The following is a 20754-nucleotide window of genomic DNA, read 5'->3' as shown; positions in this document are numbered from 1 at the left end:
TTGAGCATCTGTACTTTACTTGAGTATTATTTTATCTGGAAACATTTACTTTAACTTCACTACATTTGAAAGACAAATATCGTACTTTTTACTCCACTACATGTCTGTCAAGGTCCTTGAGTAAAAAGTAAGGGGATGATTTTGGTTGCAAGGGTTGCATTTTGGTTGGAAATGAAAGTCGGGTTGACGTCAGAACTCGACTGATGTTGGTTTCTGTCTGTCCAACGTTGGAGATTAACGTCAATCTTCTTTCGTGGATTCTGACATCAACTTGATTTTCATTTTCAACGTTGGGTTTGGTCTTCTAAATGCGAATTTTGTCACTGTTTTGGAGCACATTAGCTTATAAAACCATGTGCAAATTTATAAGTCACTACCATTGCTGAGTAACCAAAGTCTCAAAAACGTGGTTTGAAATCGCTGGTTATTCTGACGTCACAAACTACCTTGTAACCAATCAGATCAATGTGTGATCATCAACCAGTGGATCTCTGAGCTGCTGTGGGAGACAGGGCTCATTTGCATATTCATAGAACCGCGTATACTAAATGAGGCAAGGGTGTCGAGTTACAGTCAAGATATTTTCAGGCATGAAGCAAAAAACGCTTCATTTTGGTGATCAAAGTTTTAAGGGATAAAATGATGGGGATGTCACGTGACCTACCAGCGTCAGTTGCATCGATTCACTGCCATTCACATCCTCTCCCGTGGCCTTATGGGATAGTAAAGTGTCCATTGAATGCACACCTCAGAATCTCAGCGAAAGTCGTCCGGGTACTTTTCGCTAACTGTTTTTGAATACTACTGTATGCAATTCGGACATACTACTCTTTTGGCGTACTGTTTTTCACATGCTATATAGTAGGGAAGCGTTCGATTTTGGATGCAGCGTGTGTGTCTCTGCAGCACACGTGCGTTTGTCAGTAGACCCTTCTCGTGATTGCAGAAAGAACATGTACAGGAAGAGATTATTCACTAATTAATTGATTGCAGATGATGTTGTTCACTCAGATGGACACAAATGTATTGGCTGCTAATATGCCTGGGCGGCTTTAATGGTTAATGGTTCAGTAGTTGTTTTTCCCATGAACAGCACACCTCACACATGACCCTGTTCTGCAGTCTCCTGCCGTCTGCAGGAAATCCATCATTCATAGTTGTCCTTTCAAGAATGCTTTAGAGAGTCGTAAACTATGGGAACTGGAGAACTGGAGTATAAGAAAAACTAATAAGAAAGTGTATTTAGTTGAAAGAAATGAGAGATTACTAGTGATCTCAAAACTGATGGTAAACACAACATGATTGATTAAAGCCTCTGAAAGTCGTGCATTAGAGTCTTATTACTTTTATCTTATATGGCCAACTGGGATATAACATCAATGTTCTATTAATTTAAAGTCCCCCTGTGGTGAAAATCAAGATTTTAATGTTGTTTATAAGTCTATGTGGCGTTTATAATATGCTTTAAAACAAACCATGTGCAAATTTACAAGTCACTACCATTGCTGAGTGTTTCTGACGTCACAAACTACCTTGTAACCAATCAGATCAACATGTGATCGTCAATGAGTGGATCTCTGAGCTGAGTGAGTGAGTGGAGGCGGGGCTCATTTGCATATTCATAGAAGCACGTATACTAAATGAGGCAAGGGTGTCGAGTTACATTCAAGATATTTTCAGGCATGAAGCAATTTTTTTTTTTAAGGAAAAAACGCTTATGTAATTTTGATAATCAAAGATGAGTTTTAAGGGATAAAATGATTGACTACATGGGGACTTTAAATTTAAACCCTATCAGTTGACTAATAATATTCAGAATAAACAATTTTTTTCTCTTTGTTCATCAGACGGACCGTGCGGTGCAGTTGCTTTTGGAGACCAGTGCAGATAACTCCAGTTACTACTGTGACTCTCTCAAAGCCTGTCTGGTGACCACCATCACCTCATCCGGCCCGTCTCAGAGCACAATTAAACTGGTGGCCACAAACATGATCGCCAATGGCAAGCTGGCAGGTAGGGTGTGAACTGTATGATTATCTTTCTTCTATAGAGCACTGAAGGAGTTTGTCCATGCTCTTTTCCATACAATGAATACAGGCATTTATTAATTGCTGTAAACTCCAAAAAGAACTAAAAAGTAACAGTTTGTACTACTTATTCACTATGTAGGATACAAGCCATACGACAGCTTTATGTGAGCAACAGACCAATATACATTATTGTGTTGTATTCTGGGATTGCCTTATCGATAAAAGATACAGCACATAGTCAAAACATGCTATCTAGCTCTTATTTCAAACCAAAAAAAAAAAGAAGAAAGATAAATAGATATTTTTATTCATAAAGAAAATTAATAAATGATGTATTGCAAATTTTGCATGAAGAAATGTAACCTTTTGAAATTACTACAAAATATTTGCATTGTGATACATTATATATATATATATATATATACAGTGCTATGCATAAGTTTAGACACCCATGCTAAAGTTGACTAAAAAGAGGAATAAAAAATCATCTTTTGGAAATTGAACTTAATGCCTTAATTTAAAAAACTAGGAAAAATCCAACCTTTAAGGACACCCATTTTCTTTGTGAATGAATAATGTATCGTAAATAAATAAATGTTCTTCCTTAAAATACAGGGTGCATAAGTTTGGACACCCCTATGTTAAATTCCCATAGAGGCAGGCAGATTTTTATTTTTAAGTATTTTTTGTAATTTTTTTTTTAGGATACTATGCATCCTGATAAAGTTCCCTTGGCCTTTGGAATTAAAATAGCCCCACATCATCACATAGCCTTCACCATACCTAGAGATTGGCATGGGGTACTTTCCATAAGATCATCTCTCAATGCAAATCAAACTAGCTATTAGGCTAACTGAAATAAAACCATGCCAATCTCTAGGTATGGTGAAGGCTATGTGATGATGTGGGGCTATTATAATTCCAAAGGCCAAGGGAACTTTATCAGGATGCATAATATCCTGGATCCATGAAGTAACTGGCCTTTAAAAATAAAAATCTGCCTGCCTCTATGGGAATTTAACATAGGGGTGTCCAAACTTATGCACCCTGTATTTTAAGGAAGAACATTTATTTATTTACGATACATTATTCATTCACAAAGAAAATTGGTGTCCTTAAAGGTTGGATTTTTCCTAATTTTTTAAATTAAGGCATTAAGTTCAGTTTCCAAAAGATGATTTTTTATTCCTCTTTTTAGTCAACTTTAGTATGGGTGTCTAAACTTATGCATAGCACTGTATATATATATATATATATATATATATATATATATATATATATATATATACATACATACATACATATACATATACATATATATGGACATTGTAATATGAGGGAGAGTAATTACTGACAGAATTTTCATTTTTTGGGTGAACTAACCCTTTAACTAATAGAAACATGTCAAAAGCACATCAGCCCTATTCTACACAAATGCTTCTGACTGTGTTTTATTCTCTCACCTTATTGACTCTTAGAGGGTGTGCAGTTGCTCTGCCTGATTGACAAAGCGGCGGATGCTTGTCGTTATCTGCAGACATATGGAGAGTGGAACCGTGCCGCATGGCTGGCCAAGGTACCTCAACCAGACACAATCTAGAGCCGGCTGATATATCAACTGTTCAGGATATATTCACTGTGACTTTAGTTAAATTGATTAGTTTATAACCATAAATAAAATATTTTGAATCTACAGTACTTATACATATAAAGCTATACATTATATCAGTTCCCAAACTGGGTGGCACATCTGAGTTATTAAAAGGGTGCGGGGCAAGGCTAAGGGATATTGTACAGTCAGAACATTATGCAAAAGAAACCTCTTCTAGGTGATACAAGACCCCACTGCCAAATTATCCTTCTTATTATGCGGCTACTTGCCACATTAGTAAATAATTGTACACAAAATATTATTTTGACATTTTATTTCCTCAGGATGACTCGCAGTCTGTTATCAGATGTAGCGGTTGTTGTCGTGGAATAATGGAGCGTTCAAGTCATGTCGAAAAGATCGTATTCACAAGTTGAGCGCACATGAACGCCACCACAAAGTCGTAAATACGAGTGGGAAGCTTGGGATTTTAAGCCCCGAGAGTTGGCGGCATGTCAGTGAGAAAAATGGTAATAAGCAGTGATATTATCAGGCTTTTTAATTTCCAACAAAATTAGCTAATTCCATGCACAAAATATAATTGCATTGTAATATAACAATATAATATGTAATGATAAAGTTTACAGCGACTTCATAAATTAATAAAAAAAGTTAAAAAGCAAAACACGGCTGATGCACAATCTTTGTTCTTCTAGAAGTAGAGTTTAGTCTAAAAACCTTGCTGTTTTATTGTGCAGTTAATTAAGAGAAGGCACACTACCATCTTGCTTCGACGGGAGTGACTTGAACGCGCCTGACGTCGTAAACACGACTTCCCAACTCGTAAATACGAACTTCCCAGGAGGACTTGAACGCACCATAACAGACCACTAGACCGCACGATTGAAGAGCAGTCATTGAACAAGAACAGAACAAGAACAGAATTGAGTATTGCAGGGAGCCGTGTTAAAATTAATGATAAGAATGGATAGGACTGGCAGTGCCAAGTAAACATAAAGCAGACGATGAATTTACTTTAAACATCGCGACTACCACGACATGTCTACACCAGAAGCTAGCGGTGATACTCGACCAAAGCAAATAAAACCCATTATAATCAGTGATGCTGTCTACACTGGCACGACGCAAATACAAATTCTGACAGTAAACTGATGCCCTGTTCTATTGCTACACCCTGCTACACCTATATCCGGTGTGTGGTGAGCGCACTGGCGCCGCTGTACTGTGGCTGCCGTCGCATCATCCAAGTGGATGCTGCACACTGGTGGTGGTTGAGGAGAGATCCCCTGACATGATTGTAAAGCGCTTTGGGTGTACAGTAGTACATATGAAAGCGCTATATAAATGCCCGATTCTATTCCGATTCTATTCTATTTCTGACGTACTCCAACTTCGATACATATCACGATACTGAACTCACGATACGATATTATTGCGATACTCCAAAACATATGATAAAAGGTTAAAAAATGTACTGTTAATTAAAATGCTAAATTTGGTATTACATTGTGTGTTTAAGTGAATAGGCTTGGATTTGGTGCTGGAAACCCAATGAACAGGACAATAGAGACACCAGAATAAACACATTGATGATTCTGAAGCTGAAAACACAGAATTGTTTTAGACGAATATGCTTGCACTGTTTCACTGACTAGATATATTTAAAATAATGTAGGCCACTTTTTACTGGTAACTTAAGACGTGGCATTATCAGGACCCACAAATATTCCCCAATTGCATTATTATACATTATATTCAACATTATATATAGTAGTTGAATGTAGTACTGACACTAAAACTCTGAAAACGAGTTTTTTTATTATGGGGGAACTATACACGATACATATTATTGCATTTTTGTATTGCGCTATATTGTGACACGATATATTGTTACACCCCTAATTTGCAACATTCACTTCATCCAGTGTAGACAGCCTGAAGATGAGAAAATATGACAAGATAAATGTGATTTCGCCCTCAGCTTTATCAGTAAAATGGTGGGTAATTAATTGAGACCACAGTGTGTTGCGTGCCGTGACTCAAAATATGCGCTTCTGACAGTATGAAGCGGAACAGTGAAGCCCGTTGCAGTACTGTATAATTACTATGTTATAAGTAAATCCTATCAGATTTTGCAAGTAAGGTCATGTCTGAGAGTGTCTTTATGTGGGTGCATGCAGGTGGGGGGCTTAAAAATATTTTTCTCTACAAAAGGGGGGCCGGCAGGAAAGGTTTGGGGACCACTGCATTATATAGAGCTATAATAACCAGACTTTTGACTGGTGACAAAAAGCCTTTGCAGCTTTTTCTGGCCAATAACTACCTGCATGTATTTAGATAACCAACTTTTTTTTTATGCGGCAAACAGATAAATCTCAAATTGAGGTGGGAAGTACTAGACGTGGGAAGTGGCAAAGTGTTTATAGGCTTTGTGAGTTTCCATTTCTCTAAAGTAACAGGTGCACATTATTTTATCTAATGGACTAATAAAAAGCCTTCTTCCTGACACTGGAAAATAATGTGGAAGCCAGACAATTAGGTTGCAGTTTGTTGTGATCAGTATGCATCAAATGATCTCTCTCTCTCTCTCTCTCTCTCTCTCTCTCTCTCTCTCTCTCTCTCTCAGGTGCGTCTGAACCCAGCAGAAGGTTCAGATGTGCTGAAGCGCTGGGCAGAGCATCTGTGTTCTCCTCAGGTTAATCTGAAGTCAAAGGCCATCCTGGTCCTGCTCTCATTAGGATGCTTTCAAAAAGTGGGCGAGATGCTCCACAGGTGGGCATTGCTTCTCCTGTTCGATTTTTGTTTTTGTTTTGCGCCATTCAGTGTAGCATGTTGCCCATTCATCCATGATAATTTGATATCTGTTGTGGTTTAGTTTATTTACTCCCACAGGAATAATGTGAAATAAATAAATATATACATAAATTTCATGTTGTTCCAAACCTGTATGGGAATTTCTTTTCTTTTTTTTCTTGTAACACAAAAGGAAATGTTTAGCAGAATGTTGGTATGGCATCGATTACATCAAACTTGACACAGCATATGCCAAGTTTTGAATAAGCAACATTTTGATCTGTCCTTCACTCAAATATATGTGACCCTGGACCACAAAACCAGTCACATGTCGCACGGGTATATTTGTGGCAATAGACAACAATACATTGTATGGGTCAAAATTGTCGATTTTTCTTTTATGCCAAAAATCATTAGGATATTAAGATCATTTTCCATGAAGATATTTTGTAAATTTCCTACCGCAAATATATAAAACATTTATTTCTGTGAGTGAATGCAGCACAATCGTGAACATAAATGGACAACTTTAAAGGAGATTTTCTCAATGTTTAGATTCCAGATTTTCAATAGTTGTATCTCGGCCAAATATTGTATTATCCTAACAAACCATACATCAATGGAAAGCGTATTTATTCAGCTTTCATATGATGTATAAATCTCAATTTCAAAAAATTTACCCATGTGACTGGTTTTGTGGTCCAGGGTCACATATTGTCTTCAAAAGATGTGGATTATAGTACATTATGGTTTTTTTTGGGGGGGAAGCAGCATGATAATTCTTCAGAACTTTTCCTTTGTTTGTTCTAAAAGTCAAATGGTTTTGGAATGACATGAGGGTAAATGATTGGGTGAACAAATCTTTTAAAATTGCATAATGAATTTTTAAGTGAGATTTTGTCTCAATGTGTCACTCAAAATTATGCATTTTTTCCAAACACATACAATATTGATTGACATATCCCTTCCTAAACGTCATTAGATTTGAATGTGCATGATAAATGACACAATGCTCTGATATTTCTCTAATACATCTTTACATTTCCTGACAGCATGAGATATTTCGACCGTGCTGCACTGTTTCTCGAAGCCTGCTTGAAATATGGTGTGATGGAGACAAATGACGACGTTAATATCCTTCTGATGCATCTTCCAGGTTTTCAAACAGCAGAATGCAGCAGGGCTCTATTGAATTTAAAACTAATTTTGCATGATTTTTTTTTTCTCCATTATTATTCGTATTTTATATACTTTTTTTTTTTTTTTTTTTTTTTTTTGTAAAATAATAAAGACCCCATGAAATAATTTAGGTCATGTCTGTTAGCTTTGAGGCTATATGTAATGTTCTCCTAAATGTTGACACAATTTTAGTAGATTAACCTCTTCAGCTCTGCCATCCTTCCCAGTCTTTCTCTTCGACTGTCTCATTTAAAGTAGATGACTCTTAAAGGGATAGTTTAATCTTTGAGGGTCTAAATAAATGCAGCTTTGGCTTCCACTTTTGTAACCGAAGCTGAATGTCTTTTCCCATGTAACGTGTCAGTCATGGTCCCTGCTACAGTAGCCACGCCCCCAAACACACGCTATTGGTTGAGCCTTTGGTTCACCTTTAAATATGTTTTTTGAAATTCAAAACACTGGAAAATGGACCACTGGCTTACAAGAAACACTTTGCTTAAAGACCCACTCCGATGAAAATCATGTTTTTCTAGGTGTTAACATGTTCTTGTGGCATTTTTCTGATGTTAGAGGACAAATCTTGAGAAAAATAAGTTCAAAGTTGTATTTCTGAGTATTTCTGCATTCAAATGGCTGTGAATCAGTAGCAGACGTTAAAATGCCAGCTAAAATAGACTGGAGTTGTGACGTAGTAACTCCACTGGGCGTGCCACAAGCTCATACTCCCCTCCGCCCCCGCGGCTCAGGTTTTGAGGAGTAGAGAAGACGATGGCGGATCAACACCTATGTGCGGTAGCGGGTTGCAATGCTAACTGTACGTTCACACCGCCGCCGACTTGAGCGGCAAAGAAGCTCTGGCCGCCCTGTCAAGGACGCTTGTCAAAAAGTACGAGGAAGCTTGTTGACGCTTTGGCCGCTCTGAAGTAGCAGAGCATTCTATGTTCGATCATGGGAGAAGAGAAGTGCCACACCATGAAAAGTAAACAAAATAAATAAGCAATACATTGACACTAGAAACCTTTTATAATGACAGCATTTGTATAACCGTTTTGGTCACTTTATTATTTAATATTATTAATAGTGAGTGCGCGCGCGCGGCCGAGGCTCTCTCTCTCTCTCTTTCTCTCTCTGCTATCTCTCTGCGTTCTTATATGCCCTGTCAAGCGCGCCCTGTTATACTGGCAGGACTTAAAAAACACATGCAAATGATAAACTTTCACTCTGATGGTTAAACTGCAATTAATCCGATAATGATAGGAAACCCAGCAACGGCGATGATCAGCTTCTCCTCCGTTTTCTCGGAAGCTCAAGTCGGCGGCGGTGTGAGCGAGGGGGAGGGTCGTCTCCGTGTCAACGGCTCCCCCCACAACGCAGAGGCGAATTGCTAATGAGCTACTGCCGCTCTGCTGAAGCAAAGTCCCAGAAAACGGCACAGGTTTTGTGATTTTGGCTAAAAACGGCATAATCATCATTTAAAGACCACTGAGAATGTTTAAAAATAGTTCAAAATATGATCGGAGTGGGACTTTAAGTGTCTTGGCATCCTCTTAAAGGGATACTCCACTTTTTTCGGAAATAAGCTCATTTTACATCTCCCCCAGAGTTAAACAGTTGAGTTTTACCGTTTTAGAATCCATTCAGCCGAACTCCGGGTCTGACGGTACCACTTTTAGCATAGCTTAGCACAGATCATTGATTCTGATGAGTCCAGTAGCATTTCTTTCAAAATGACCAAAGAGTTTCAATATTTTTCCTATTTAAAACTTGACTCTTCTGTAGTTAAACCGTGTACTAAGATCGACGGAAAATGAAAAGTTGCGATTTTCTAAGCCTATATGACTAGGAACTATACTCTCATTCCAGCGTAATAATCAAGGAACTGTGTGGCTGTACCATGAGTGCAGCAGGCGTAATGATATGACGCAGCGCCTGAAAATAGTCCCCAGCTCGGTAACTTCTTCCAACGTGACCGGGACTAAGTTTGTCTAACCTATTAGACCTATTTTCAGGCGCTGCGTCATATCATTACGCCTGCTGCACTCATGGTACAGCCACACAGTTCCTTGATTATTACGCTGGAATGAGAGTATAGTTCCTAGTCATATAGGCTTAGAAAATCGCAACTTTTCATTTTCCGTCGATCTTAGTACACGGTTTAACTACAGAAGAGTCAAGTTTTAAATAGGAAAAATATTGAAACTCTTTGGTCATTTTGAAAGAAATGCTACTGGACTCATCAGAATCAATGATCTGTGCTAAGCTATGCTAAAAGTGGTACCGTCAGACCCGGAGATCGGCTGAATGGATTCTAAAACGGTAAAACTCAACTGTTTAACTCTGGGGGAGATGTAAAATGAGCATATTTCCGAAAAAAGTGGAGTATCCCTTTAAGTGTCACGGTGGGTTGTAAGTAGTATTGAGATAACAGTAACTTGATCTTTTGAACTTGAACATTTCTGATTCCCAGTCTTCCTTAACCACAGCATCTCCACATAAGCTCATAGGTGCTGCGTTTGTGGACTACGCTAAGCTGCTTCGCTCCATCGGGCTGAAACAGGGCGCTGTGCTTTGGGCGTCTCGGGCTGGAGAGAGAGGGAAGGAGCTGCTGGACGAGCTCTCCCAAACAGAGGGAATGGGACCAGAGCCCAGTCCCAGTGAAGAGGAGGAGAAGGAGGTGGACAGACCTCTTCTCAACATAGACTGAGAGAGGATATGTGATGAAAACCATAAAAATCAAGATGCAAGATCTTCAAATCTCGTCCTTATAACACCCATAAGCATGCAAGTAGTCAACAAACACGCATATTTTCATGTAGTTTCAAACGGTTTCATAGTTGTCTTTTAAGCCTCTGCGCTGGTTGTGAGGTGTGTTGTATCCAAAAACATTCCCTTAACACACGTTATCCTGCTGTAATGTGTTCCAAACCTGTTCTTGTAATTATTTAATTGACCAAAATATATATTTTCATGGTGATTTAAAACAAACCAAAATAATAGTAATGCCGATAATTAATAAAAACACATTTTAAGAACCTTTAAAACGGATTATGATGTGTTGGACACTAAAAATGCTTATAATTTCAGATTTAGGAAACCATTTGAAGACAGAATATAGAAAAGAACTAGATGAATCTCATGAAACGTGTCCGGTTTCACGCCAAAATCCAAAGAAAGCACTAAGCTATTATATTTTTCAAAAGATTATTTATTGTTATATTAATAGTCATGGCTTGTGATGGTTAAGATAATCATAGGAATTCAAACCTTTGAGGTTTATTGTATTTCTCTCAGAAAAACGTAATTGTATCTTTAGTCTTTAGGGGTACGGCAGCTTGTCATTGGAGCAGAACCTCTTTAAGGGACTTGATCTCTGTAGCTTATTTACCCCTTAAAATGTGCATTTTAGTATATATTACTACTCTAAGCTACTAAAATGCACCTTTCAGGGGGTAAATGAGCTTCAGAGATCAAGTCCCTTAAAGAGGTTCTGCTCCAGTGACAAGCTGCCGTACCCCTAAAGATATCATTTTACACTTTTTTTTTCTTTTTTTTTTTTCTGACAGTGTAATTATTAAACATAATATATATAATATATCAGTGCTGTAATCCAGGATTTAAATCTGCATAAATCACTGTCAAATTACCTGTGTGTGTTTGTGTGTGTGTGTGTGTGTGTGTGTGTGTGTGTGTGTGTGTGTGTGTGTGTGTGTGTGTGTGTGTGTGTGTGTGTGTGTGTGTGTGTGTGTGTGTGTGTGTGTGTGTGTGTGTGTGTGTGTGTGTTCTTTAAAGGTTTCAGTAGCATCACATTTTGAGTTACGTAAAAGGTAATGGTATATGGTTATTTGATAGTTAAATGGTTCAGATTTAAATCACAAATGAAAAACAACAAATTCATAATTCATCCACTCCATGTGATATAATTCATGAGTGCTGTTCCTTCAGTAATGTTGTATATTGGTTAATTTTGTAAAATAGTGAATTTGCCCCATTTTTGCCTTAGCCATTAACTTAATTTTGTTGTTGGATTGCACTTGTTCATGCTGTTGTTTGTGTGATTTACTGTAGACAGTTTAAGTGTGATGTGGTGTTTTGTTTGTATGATGTTTCCACATGGCTTCAGGTCTCCAGAGAGTTGCTGTATTTGGATATTATTGTCCGGTTGAAATGAGATGTGACTACAAACCCTTCATTTTTGTGATGCCACCACTGTGTCTGTGATTTAAAAATGAAAGTCTTTTTAAATTACTAATTCATTTGTTGAATTATGATTGTTGGAATGCCCTGCCTTGTTTTGGTAGGCTATGATTGTGAGTAATGATTCATGACTTTATCCTTTAAATGTTCCTATGTAAACATAAGTAATGTTCGAGGTGTTTGAGCTTACTGTATGGATATAGGCCTACTGCATGTATATTTGCAAAGTAATAAATACAGCCTGTAGTACCATCCATTTAGATTTTCTCTATATTTTCAAAACACTTTTTATTATTAAAATAACATACATTTAAGTTTAATTAATGGGCCATATTTCATATGGAAGAAGACAAAGGCTCATGAAACGAATTAATCATGGCTGACTAAGAAATTATACTTTTGCTTTGGTGTGATATGTCAGTAAATCGGGGACGCGAGTAAATAAAAAATACTGCGCCTTTAAATTCATTAGTGATGGGAGAGAAACAGTACTTTTAGAAACTCTGAATCAACAACCATTTGATTCGCAAAATGATTCGGTTTCATACTAAGCGTACTAACGACACCTGCTGGTCAAGAAAAGACATCAATAGAACAATAACGCGGGCTAAACTTGTAGAATGGCGCCTTTTATAAAACAATTTCATATGTTTTTGCAAATATGACGTAACAATTTTGTTTCTAAATTAAAATCAAAAACCTGGCATGTTTGAAAACGAAGTGGGAGGAATTTTAGACGGTCTCACACACACATTCATCTGAACATTCACAGGTGCACAGGTATAATGCCCAAACTACTGTTGAATATTATTTAAACTAACTGGCATTTATATATACTTAAATAGAACAGAGACAAAAAAGCGCATATTTAGCGAATAGCGAATGTAAAACTAACGTGACGCTTGTCAATAACATAAAAAAACTACAATCCCCAGAGGGCACGTAACTTCCGCCATCTTGATTAAGGCGGTCCACACTCACAGACAGCAGAGACCCGTGTGTTTTAGACCCGTGTGTTTGTTTGTAATGCACATCCATAGAGGTGATGAACTAGGAGTGAAGTGTGCTGGTGTTTTACATCCCAGCCGCTGGACGTGCTTAAAGCCATGGCCGAACCGATACATGCTTTGTGCCATGAGCTTATAAAGGCTGTGAATGTGACGATGGAGGCAGAATCCAGTCAAACATACCGCCTGGAGGCCCTTAAGGTGAATTATCCTCTATCAAATACGATTAAACGGTTATTAGGAATTCCGTCTTGGAGTTGCTTGGTTTATTATTATTATTCTGAAATAATAATTATAAAATTTGAATGGCATAAACATGCTCGAAAACTCATGAAACTTTGCACATGCGTCAGAATTGTCGAAAATGTATTAAACGTGCGGGTTTCAGAATTAGGTGTGGCAAAATGGCTCGCTAGCGCCACCTACAAAATTTCAACGAAGCGCCCCTCCCGCTACGTTTCACGTAAGTTAGGTCTACGAAATTCGGTACATGTAATGTCCCAATAAAACCTTCAAAAAAGTATATTGGTGCAAACCCCTAAACGCAACAGGAATTTCTTCAAAGTTTGCCATTTCCAAAGTTTGCCAATTTCGTTGTTTTTGCCATTTCCAGGTGTCGTACTTTAACGAACTCCTAAAACATGCAGAAATACATCACGAGCTAAATGCAAACCATTTTGGAGTTCAATAACCAGATTGAATGGAAAGAGTTCTGGAGTTTACCAACTGTCTCACCAATAAAGTTGATGTAAAGTTATTTATTTGATTTCTCAAGATTTTTCAGAGACATGGGATTGGAATTTTGGGGATTTACACTGAATACCTAATATTTAAACTCACAATTTGAAGATCCGGCTATCTGGTTAAGATTCTTATTGTGTAAGAAGAGTTTGGAGCAAAATTTGGTGATTAATTTAATTATTTTGAATGGGAAATACTATATAGCCTACACAAAGAAAAATGAACAAATAATAAACCTTATGCAAAGAAAACTGCATACTCTCTTTCCCAGCCAGTGTTTTAAAAAAAAAGTTTTTGACAATTTGCACAATTTTCATGGCCCTCCAGAATTATTTTGTTGTATGAATATATCTGAACATGCAATAGGTGGGCGTTTCTTCAACTAGGGGCACTTTTAGGCTTGTGAAGTTGATTAAAAAAAACTTGTTCAAAAGTCACGTAACACAGTCTCATAAGTTTAAATAATTTGTCTAGTTTTAAGGTCTGTAAGAGAACAAACTTAGATTACAAGAGAAATTGTTAATATTTTAAATTTTTTCCGACCTGCAATGAACAAATGTCATTTCCACCACATCTCTATATACAGCTGTTATTTAAAAACAGAATAACTTATGCCACTCAAGAATTGTCTAAGATCATTTTTGTAACTAGTTTTATCAGTTTTTCCACAATGTACAAAAATTATACATTTGTCAATGAGATAAATTAACTGCCCTAAGGACCAAATGGTGAACTGTACACCTGTCACACTCTGAAATTTAATTTTGGTTAGGGCAAGAGCTTATTAGAAAATAACTAACTTGAATTTTTATATTAAGTAGAGCATGATCTCGTAAATTGTGGATACATTTTTAATGTGTGATGAGAACTTTTTAAATGTTTTTAAAAAATGTGTGTGGTGATGGAAATGACAGGGTGGTGGTGGAAATGACAATGAATTAACGTGAATGTAGAGAAACAGTAATATTTAGAGAAATATTTATTTGAAAAATATATTTTGAAAACTCTTAAACTCATCACACTCAGTAAACTCAATTCACAACGTCAATCTACTCTTGCAATCCATATCAATTGTACTTTGTAATCATAAATGTCATTTCCACCACATGCTGTCATTTCCACCACAGAGGGCAGTGTGGTGGAAATGACATTTCTGTAGTTTTTTGTGAAAAAAGGGAAGATAGCTTCACTGATAGCTTTGAATTAATACTCAGCATTTCATGCATGCAAAATACTCTTATTTAACTTAAACATTTTTACTTTTTAAAAACACCCTTGAAGGTACAGCATGTTTCCACCACATGCTGTCATTTCCACCACAGAGGGCAGTGTGGTGGAAATGACATTTCTGTAGTTTTTTGTGAAAAAAATGGAAGATAGCTTCACTGATCAGCTTTGAATTAATACTCAGCATTTCATGCATGCAAAATACTCTTATTTAACTTAAAAAAAAAATACTTTTTAAAAACACCCTTGAAGGTACAGCATGTTTCTACCACATGCTGTCATTTCCACCACAGAGGGCAGTGTGGTGGAAATGACTGTGGTGGAAATGACATTTCTGTAGTTTTTTGTGAAAAAATGGAAGATAGCTGCACTGATTAGCTTTGAATTAATACTTAGCATTTCATGTATGTAAAATACTCTTATTTAACTTAAAATTTTTAACTTTTTAAAAACACCCTTGAAGGTACAGCATGTTTGGAAATGACGTAGAATAAATATATTAACTGATCAAGCAATATTTACCTTGATTTTTCTTATTTGTTCTTGATGAAAATTTAAAATTGCCTCCATGTCCAACATGTGCTCTGATGTCTCTGAACATTCCCATAGAAACCACCTAAACAATCTTTCACACAAACTTTTTAAAGGGACATTACAGTGTTGTGGTGGAAATGACACCAATACTGTGCGACAGCTATATTTTGTATAAAAAGTAATATTGATGGTGGTCTCACATTAAATACTATAATGTATTTGAATTATTTTACTAGTGCTTAATTTAAGTATATTAATAGTTACCAGATAAGTCATACTTTTAAACTGTATTTTCATTGTTGAAGTTAAAAAGTCTGGGTGTGCGACAAGGAGAAAACAGTGATTTTGACACCTATAAGGAGGTTGAAAAGTATGAAGAAATCATAATAGAAAGGTAGTAAAAAGTTTTTAAGGAGGTTTTATTGTTAGTTTGAAAAAGAAAGAGGATTTTGTCCAAAATTGTATGTATTTTTAAAAATATGACCAAAGTACATAAAAGTGCCCATAGTCTAAGAATCACCCAGGTATGTCAAAAGAAAGAACAGACCCTCTGCTTAAAAAAAAAAAAAAAAAAAAAAACGGTTCAGTTTCTAGCTTCATGCATTTTTTTTATCAACACTTGAATGTGGGTAAGTTTCATAATCTTTTTTTTTTTTTTAAGCAACATTTTGTAATGTCGCCACCAAAAATCAAGTTTTTGTCAAAGACTACATCCAGATCGGATTCAGAACAATGATCAAAACACAGATGGAGTAGATCGAGTCCATCAACACCCCCACATCCACAGTCCTAAAGCTCGTCCTGGGTCGACATTTCATTCAGTAACATTAGACAGTTTTGATGATCGCGGTGTTTCACGCTATCGCTTGTTTCTGCTTCTTATTCACCTGTTTTTTGATCAGGAGATTCTGTCCTCTTTCAGAAGTTCACTTTCACGTATTACCAACCTTTCGGCACAATAATGAGCTTTTTGTACCCCATAAGGTGTGTGTTTACCTTGCTGTTCTTTTGAGCAAATAATAAACCTAACATCATATTATTTAAAACTGAACTTCTGTATTATATTGAGGCCCTGAAAGATGCAAGAAATGGAAAAGCAAAACAGATGTATACTTTTTTTATATATATATATATACTTTTCTCTTGGTAATTCCTTGTAAATTATCCCCATTATATACTTTTTGTTGTTTCCTTGATGCTATGAATGTCATAGTTGAAAACATTGTGATCATCTGTAAGTGTGTGTTAATATTCTTTTTAATGCAATAAAAACAACTTTAACAAAGTTCTCCTAGAGTTTTAATCGGATTATCTTCATATTTGGTGAGTTTCATCATAAGGCCTTTGTGATAAATTGCGAAGATCTTGAGTTTTCGTCAAAGGGACGAAATTTTTGTTTCGCCATGAAACAGGAAGTTATTGCAACTCAGGCAAACAATGTCTATTCTGCCCAAAACTTAACATGTTTGATAAGAGTCCTGCCCTGAACACTGAATGCCCATTGTCAGTTATAGTCATAGCGCCACCTGCTGGCAACAGGAAGTGACATGTTTAACACTGTGATGCACTCCTAGCAACATTAAAAAGTGCCAGCAAGTGTTAAACAGGCTAGAAACATGTTAAAACATGCTAGCAACACTTAGCTGAGGGTTAAAGCATGCTATTAATGCTATGAAACAGGAAGTTGTTGTAACTCGCATACAATGTCCAGTCTGCCCCAAACTTAACATGTAACATGTTAGAAACCTGCTAAGACATGCTAGCAACATGTAGCTAAGTGTTAAAGCATGCTATTAATGCCATGAAACAGTAAGTTATTGTAAATCAGGCATGCAATGCCCATCTGCCCCAAACTTAACATGTTTGATAAGAGTCCTGCCTGAACACTGAATCTGATTGCCCATATTCAGTTAGTCATGGCGCCACCTGCTGGCAACAGGAAGTGACATGTTTAACACTGTGATGCACTCCTAGCAACATGATAAAAATTGACAGCGAGTGATTAACATGCTAAAAACATGTTAAAACATGCTAACAACACTTAGCTAAGTGTTATGCAGGTTATTAATGCCATGAAACAGGAAGTTGTTGTTACAGAAACATGCAATATCCAATCTGCCCCAAACGTAACATTTTTGATGAGAGTCCTGGCCTGAACACATCTACGTGCTAAAATTTAGCAAAGGTCATAGTGCCACCAGCTGGCAGCAGGAACTGTGGAGCAAATACAAATGACTTTGACCTAGTCCTCCTATATTTACCTACTTAAATGCATATTGCCCAACATGCTCTGTTATCCTAAAACCACGAGTGGTGTGGTGCTGGTGCGAGGGCCCTTTCATCGCTTCTTGCAGCTTTAATTATGTATGTATTGATGCGTACATCCATATTATGGAGGTCACATTAGAAAAACATTGTTTTGGAAACTCCCGTTTTCATTTATTTCATGTTTATACAAATGATCAAATCATAATCTTATTTTGGTTATGTTTATGTTCTTATGTGTTGCTTTATAATAATACTAACCGTAGCGATATCAATCCGGAAGCATAAAGAAGGTTGCACTAGGCGACATTGTGTCAATGAGTATCTCTCATACATAAAATATTGAATGCACATGATAATATATTTACTCAAGGGATGCTGCCGGACGGATACAGATAGGTTACATGAATATTATTGGAATTGCAAGACCAAAATGTAAAAAGAATATACAATATACAAAAATAAAATAAACATATTATCGAACTAGACCAGTAATTCTCAACCAGGGGACCGGGGCCCAATAGGGGGCCTCAGCAAACTTACAAGGGGGGTCGCAGGATGACTTAAAGTTATTTAAATTAAAATATTATTATTAACAAAAGTTAAATTGGTATTATCCATATTGATATTATCCTACTCACCCTCATTGTTCCAAACCCGTAAGACTTTTGTTCATCTTCAGAACACAAATGAAGATATTTTGATGCAATCTGTGAGATTTGTGTCCCTCCATTGACAGTTATGCAACTAAGCACTTTGCTTAGCACTTTGACGCTTCAAAAAGTTTGTAAAGAGATCGAAAAGCTAATCCATATATGAATCGAGCAGTTTAGTCCAAATTTTCTGAAGAGACTCGATCGCTTTATATGATGAACAGATTTAATTTAGGCTAAGTGGTAGTTGCGTAGCTGCCAGTGGAGGGACAGAAATCACTCAGATTTCATCTAAAAGATATTCATTTGTGTTCTGAAGATGAACGAAAGTCTTGCAGGTTTGGAACGACATGAGGGTGAGTAAATGATGACAGAATTTTCATTTTTGAATGAACTATCCCTTTAATTGCATATGACTGTGCTAATAATTTTGTTTATAAAACAAGTAATTTAAGGGAGATTTTCTGGTCTCTGCTGTATCGAACAGTCACCCCAAAACTGAGGTATACTGATCCATGAATTTTGTGTTGCAGCCCTACTAGATGTTAAGTTGTTAAATGTTTTAATAGGTTTCTTTGTTGTTATAGTTTATTGAAGATTTCAAAGAGAAAAGTACCTTCTGCGTTGAATGTGGACTTCAGTTAGCGCAGAAATCACAGACGGCAGTGGTCAGACACTTTGGGCTGCAGATACTGGAGCATGTAGTCAAGTAAGTGTCTAAAACACCTTTGTGTGTGTGTACATCAATAGCTACTGTATGTTTCCATCCTAAGTTGAGAATTTAACTTGTGTGCAAAATTTAAATAGCGCGTAAAGCATTTGCGAATAAAGCACTGTGTCCACCCCATGTGATCAAGAGACTAAAATCGTCACTTCCTGGGAAATTTTCGCAGAATATCTGTTATAAAATTTGAAGTTTCTGCAATCTGTGGCTCTTTTTTTGTACATCATAAATAAGTTGAGCACGCAGACGAAATGCAATAAACGCTGTCATGTTCTCTTGCGTTCGGATGCTGGTATTTGGGAATGCAATCGTGTGAGACGCTTCTGGGAGGGAATTAAACCAAATCATTCTGATGACAGACTTTTGCTCAGGCATTTCAGAAGAAACAAACCCACATTTGAAATGCTGTGCACTGACGACTTCTCAGCCTACAGTAAGAAGGCAGCAGCTTGTAAAATGGGGGGATGAAGAGGAGATGGCCACAATACCAAGTATTGGTACAATATTCAAGTCCCCCTGTAGTCAATAATTGATTCCCTTAAAACTCTTTGATCTCCAAAATTACGTATTTAAATGTTTTTCCCCTTTTCACCCTTGCCTCATTTAGTATATGCGGTTCTATGAATATGCAAATGAGCCCCGCCTCCACTCACTCAAGCAGCTCAGAGATCCACTCGTTGACGATCACACGTTGATCTGATTGGTTACAAGGTAGTTTGTGACATCAGAAACACCAGCGTCTTTGGTTCACTGCAGTTTTATGGAGAAAATACGCACATGGTTTTTCTTAAAACATATTAAAAACACCACATAGATATATTATTTAACAGCTGTGGTGGTGGTGGTTACAGCATATATCTCTACCCTTCCATCTGGCATCCTTCCATTCCATACAGTAATCGGTTTCATTTTCGGAAACTTGATTTAAGTGCATTTTTAAATTCTTAAATTTTAAGACAAAATTTTGTATATAGAAAATGCGAATACTTAAAATAAGACAAAAAAACTTAGTAAGAAAAACATTAAATAAGCATTAAAATTAAATGTCACTTACGGGGATGAGACCGAATGAAACTGGGTTTACCGAAGAAAACCTGCTCCCGACCAGGTTAGGTTCACAGGGTAAGTTACCGTGGTAACAAGTAATCGCTCTTTCAGAAACGGGCTTGACTTACCTGCCATTCTGAAACGGAAAACCGAGAGTTTCTCTCATTTCAGGGTTAACGTACTCAGAGTTTTCACTTAACCTCCTATCTGAAACAGGCCTCTGGTATTAATCGTTTTGGTCGATAGGATCACATTTGGACGATTCTCTAAATACAGCTGTAAACGGGGTCTAAAATATTTGAACCACTTCCAAAAGTAGTCGAAATTGCTTTAGACCGGATGGCTTTCGTAGTTTCATGTGGTCGAATGTGTTCGAACAGCCACAAAAGATGCCTACTCTCCGCCTACTGACCTAGTGTGTCGACTGGAGACCCAAGTCATACAAAGCACAATGTTAATTCCTGATATCTAGCCTAACACGCACTAACACGCCCATTTATCCACCCATAGACCCTCCCCTCAAAGAAATCCGGACAGAAGTGATTGAGAGTGGACAAAAGAGACAGATTAAAATATCAGGTGTAAACGGGATGTGTCTGCTTCATCTAATTGTGATCCAATCGACCAAAACGCGTCTTAATACCAGTAAATTGGTCTGCTGGTTAGTCCAGTTATCCAATCACATCCTCTGTTGGGACAAAGTCACGCGAGTTAATGCATCAAGGAATTTATTCTGTAAATGGTTTTC

The 20754-nt window shown here is 37.0% G+C and overlaps 2 protein-coding genes across 2 annotated transcripts in view; both read left to right on the top strand.

Annotated features, from left to right (window-relative positions):
• The window catches only part of wdr11 (WD repeat domain 11), a 99831-nt gene extending 89364 nt beyond the window's left edge, over window positions 1-10467 (top strand). Inside the window, exons 25-29 of the mRNA XM_084391441.1 lie at window positions 1848-2013; window positions 3509-3606; window positions 6269-6414; window positions 7488-7570; window positions 10110-10467. Of these exons, the coding sequence (XP_084247567.1) occupies window positions 1848-2013; window positions 3509-3606; window positions 6269-6414; window positions 7488-7570; window positions 10110-10318 (702 nt within the window). The 3' untranslated portion in view covers window positions 10319-10467. The remainder of the gene's footprint in view (window positions 1-1847; window positions 2014-3508; window positions 3607-6268; window positions 6415-7487; window positions 7571-10109) is intronic.
• Window positions 10468-12783: 2316 nt separating this feature from the next.
• The window catches only part of LOC311279340 (exportin-5-like), a 50318-nt gene continuing 42347 nt past the window's right edge, over window positions 12784-20754 (top strand). Inside the window, exons 1-2 of the mRNA XM_084390760.1 lie at window positions 12784-13016; window positions 18823-18944. Coding sequence (XP_084246886.1) covers window positions 12915-13016; window positions 18823-18944 — 224 coding nt within the window. The 5' untranslated portion in view covers window positions 12784-12914. The remainder of the gene's footprint in view (window positions 13017-18822; window positions 18945-20754) is intronic.

Source organism: Rutilus rutilus, assembly GCF_951802725.1.
Source record: "Rutilus rutilus genome assembly, chromosome: 20".
Taxonomy (NCBI): Eukaryota; Metazoa; Chordata; class Actinopteri; order Cypriniformes; family Leuciscidae; genus Rutilus; species Rutilus rutilus.
This window is presented reverse-complemented; position numbering and strand designations above follow the sequence as displayed.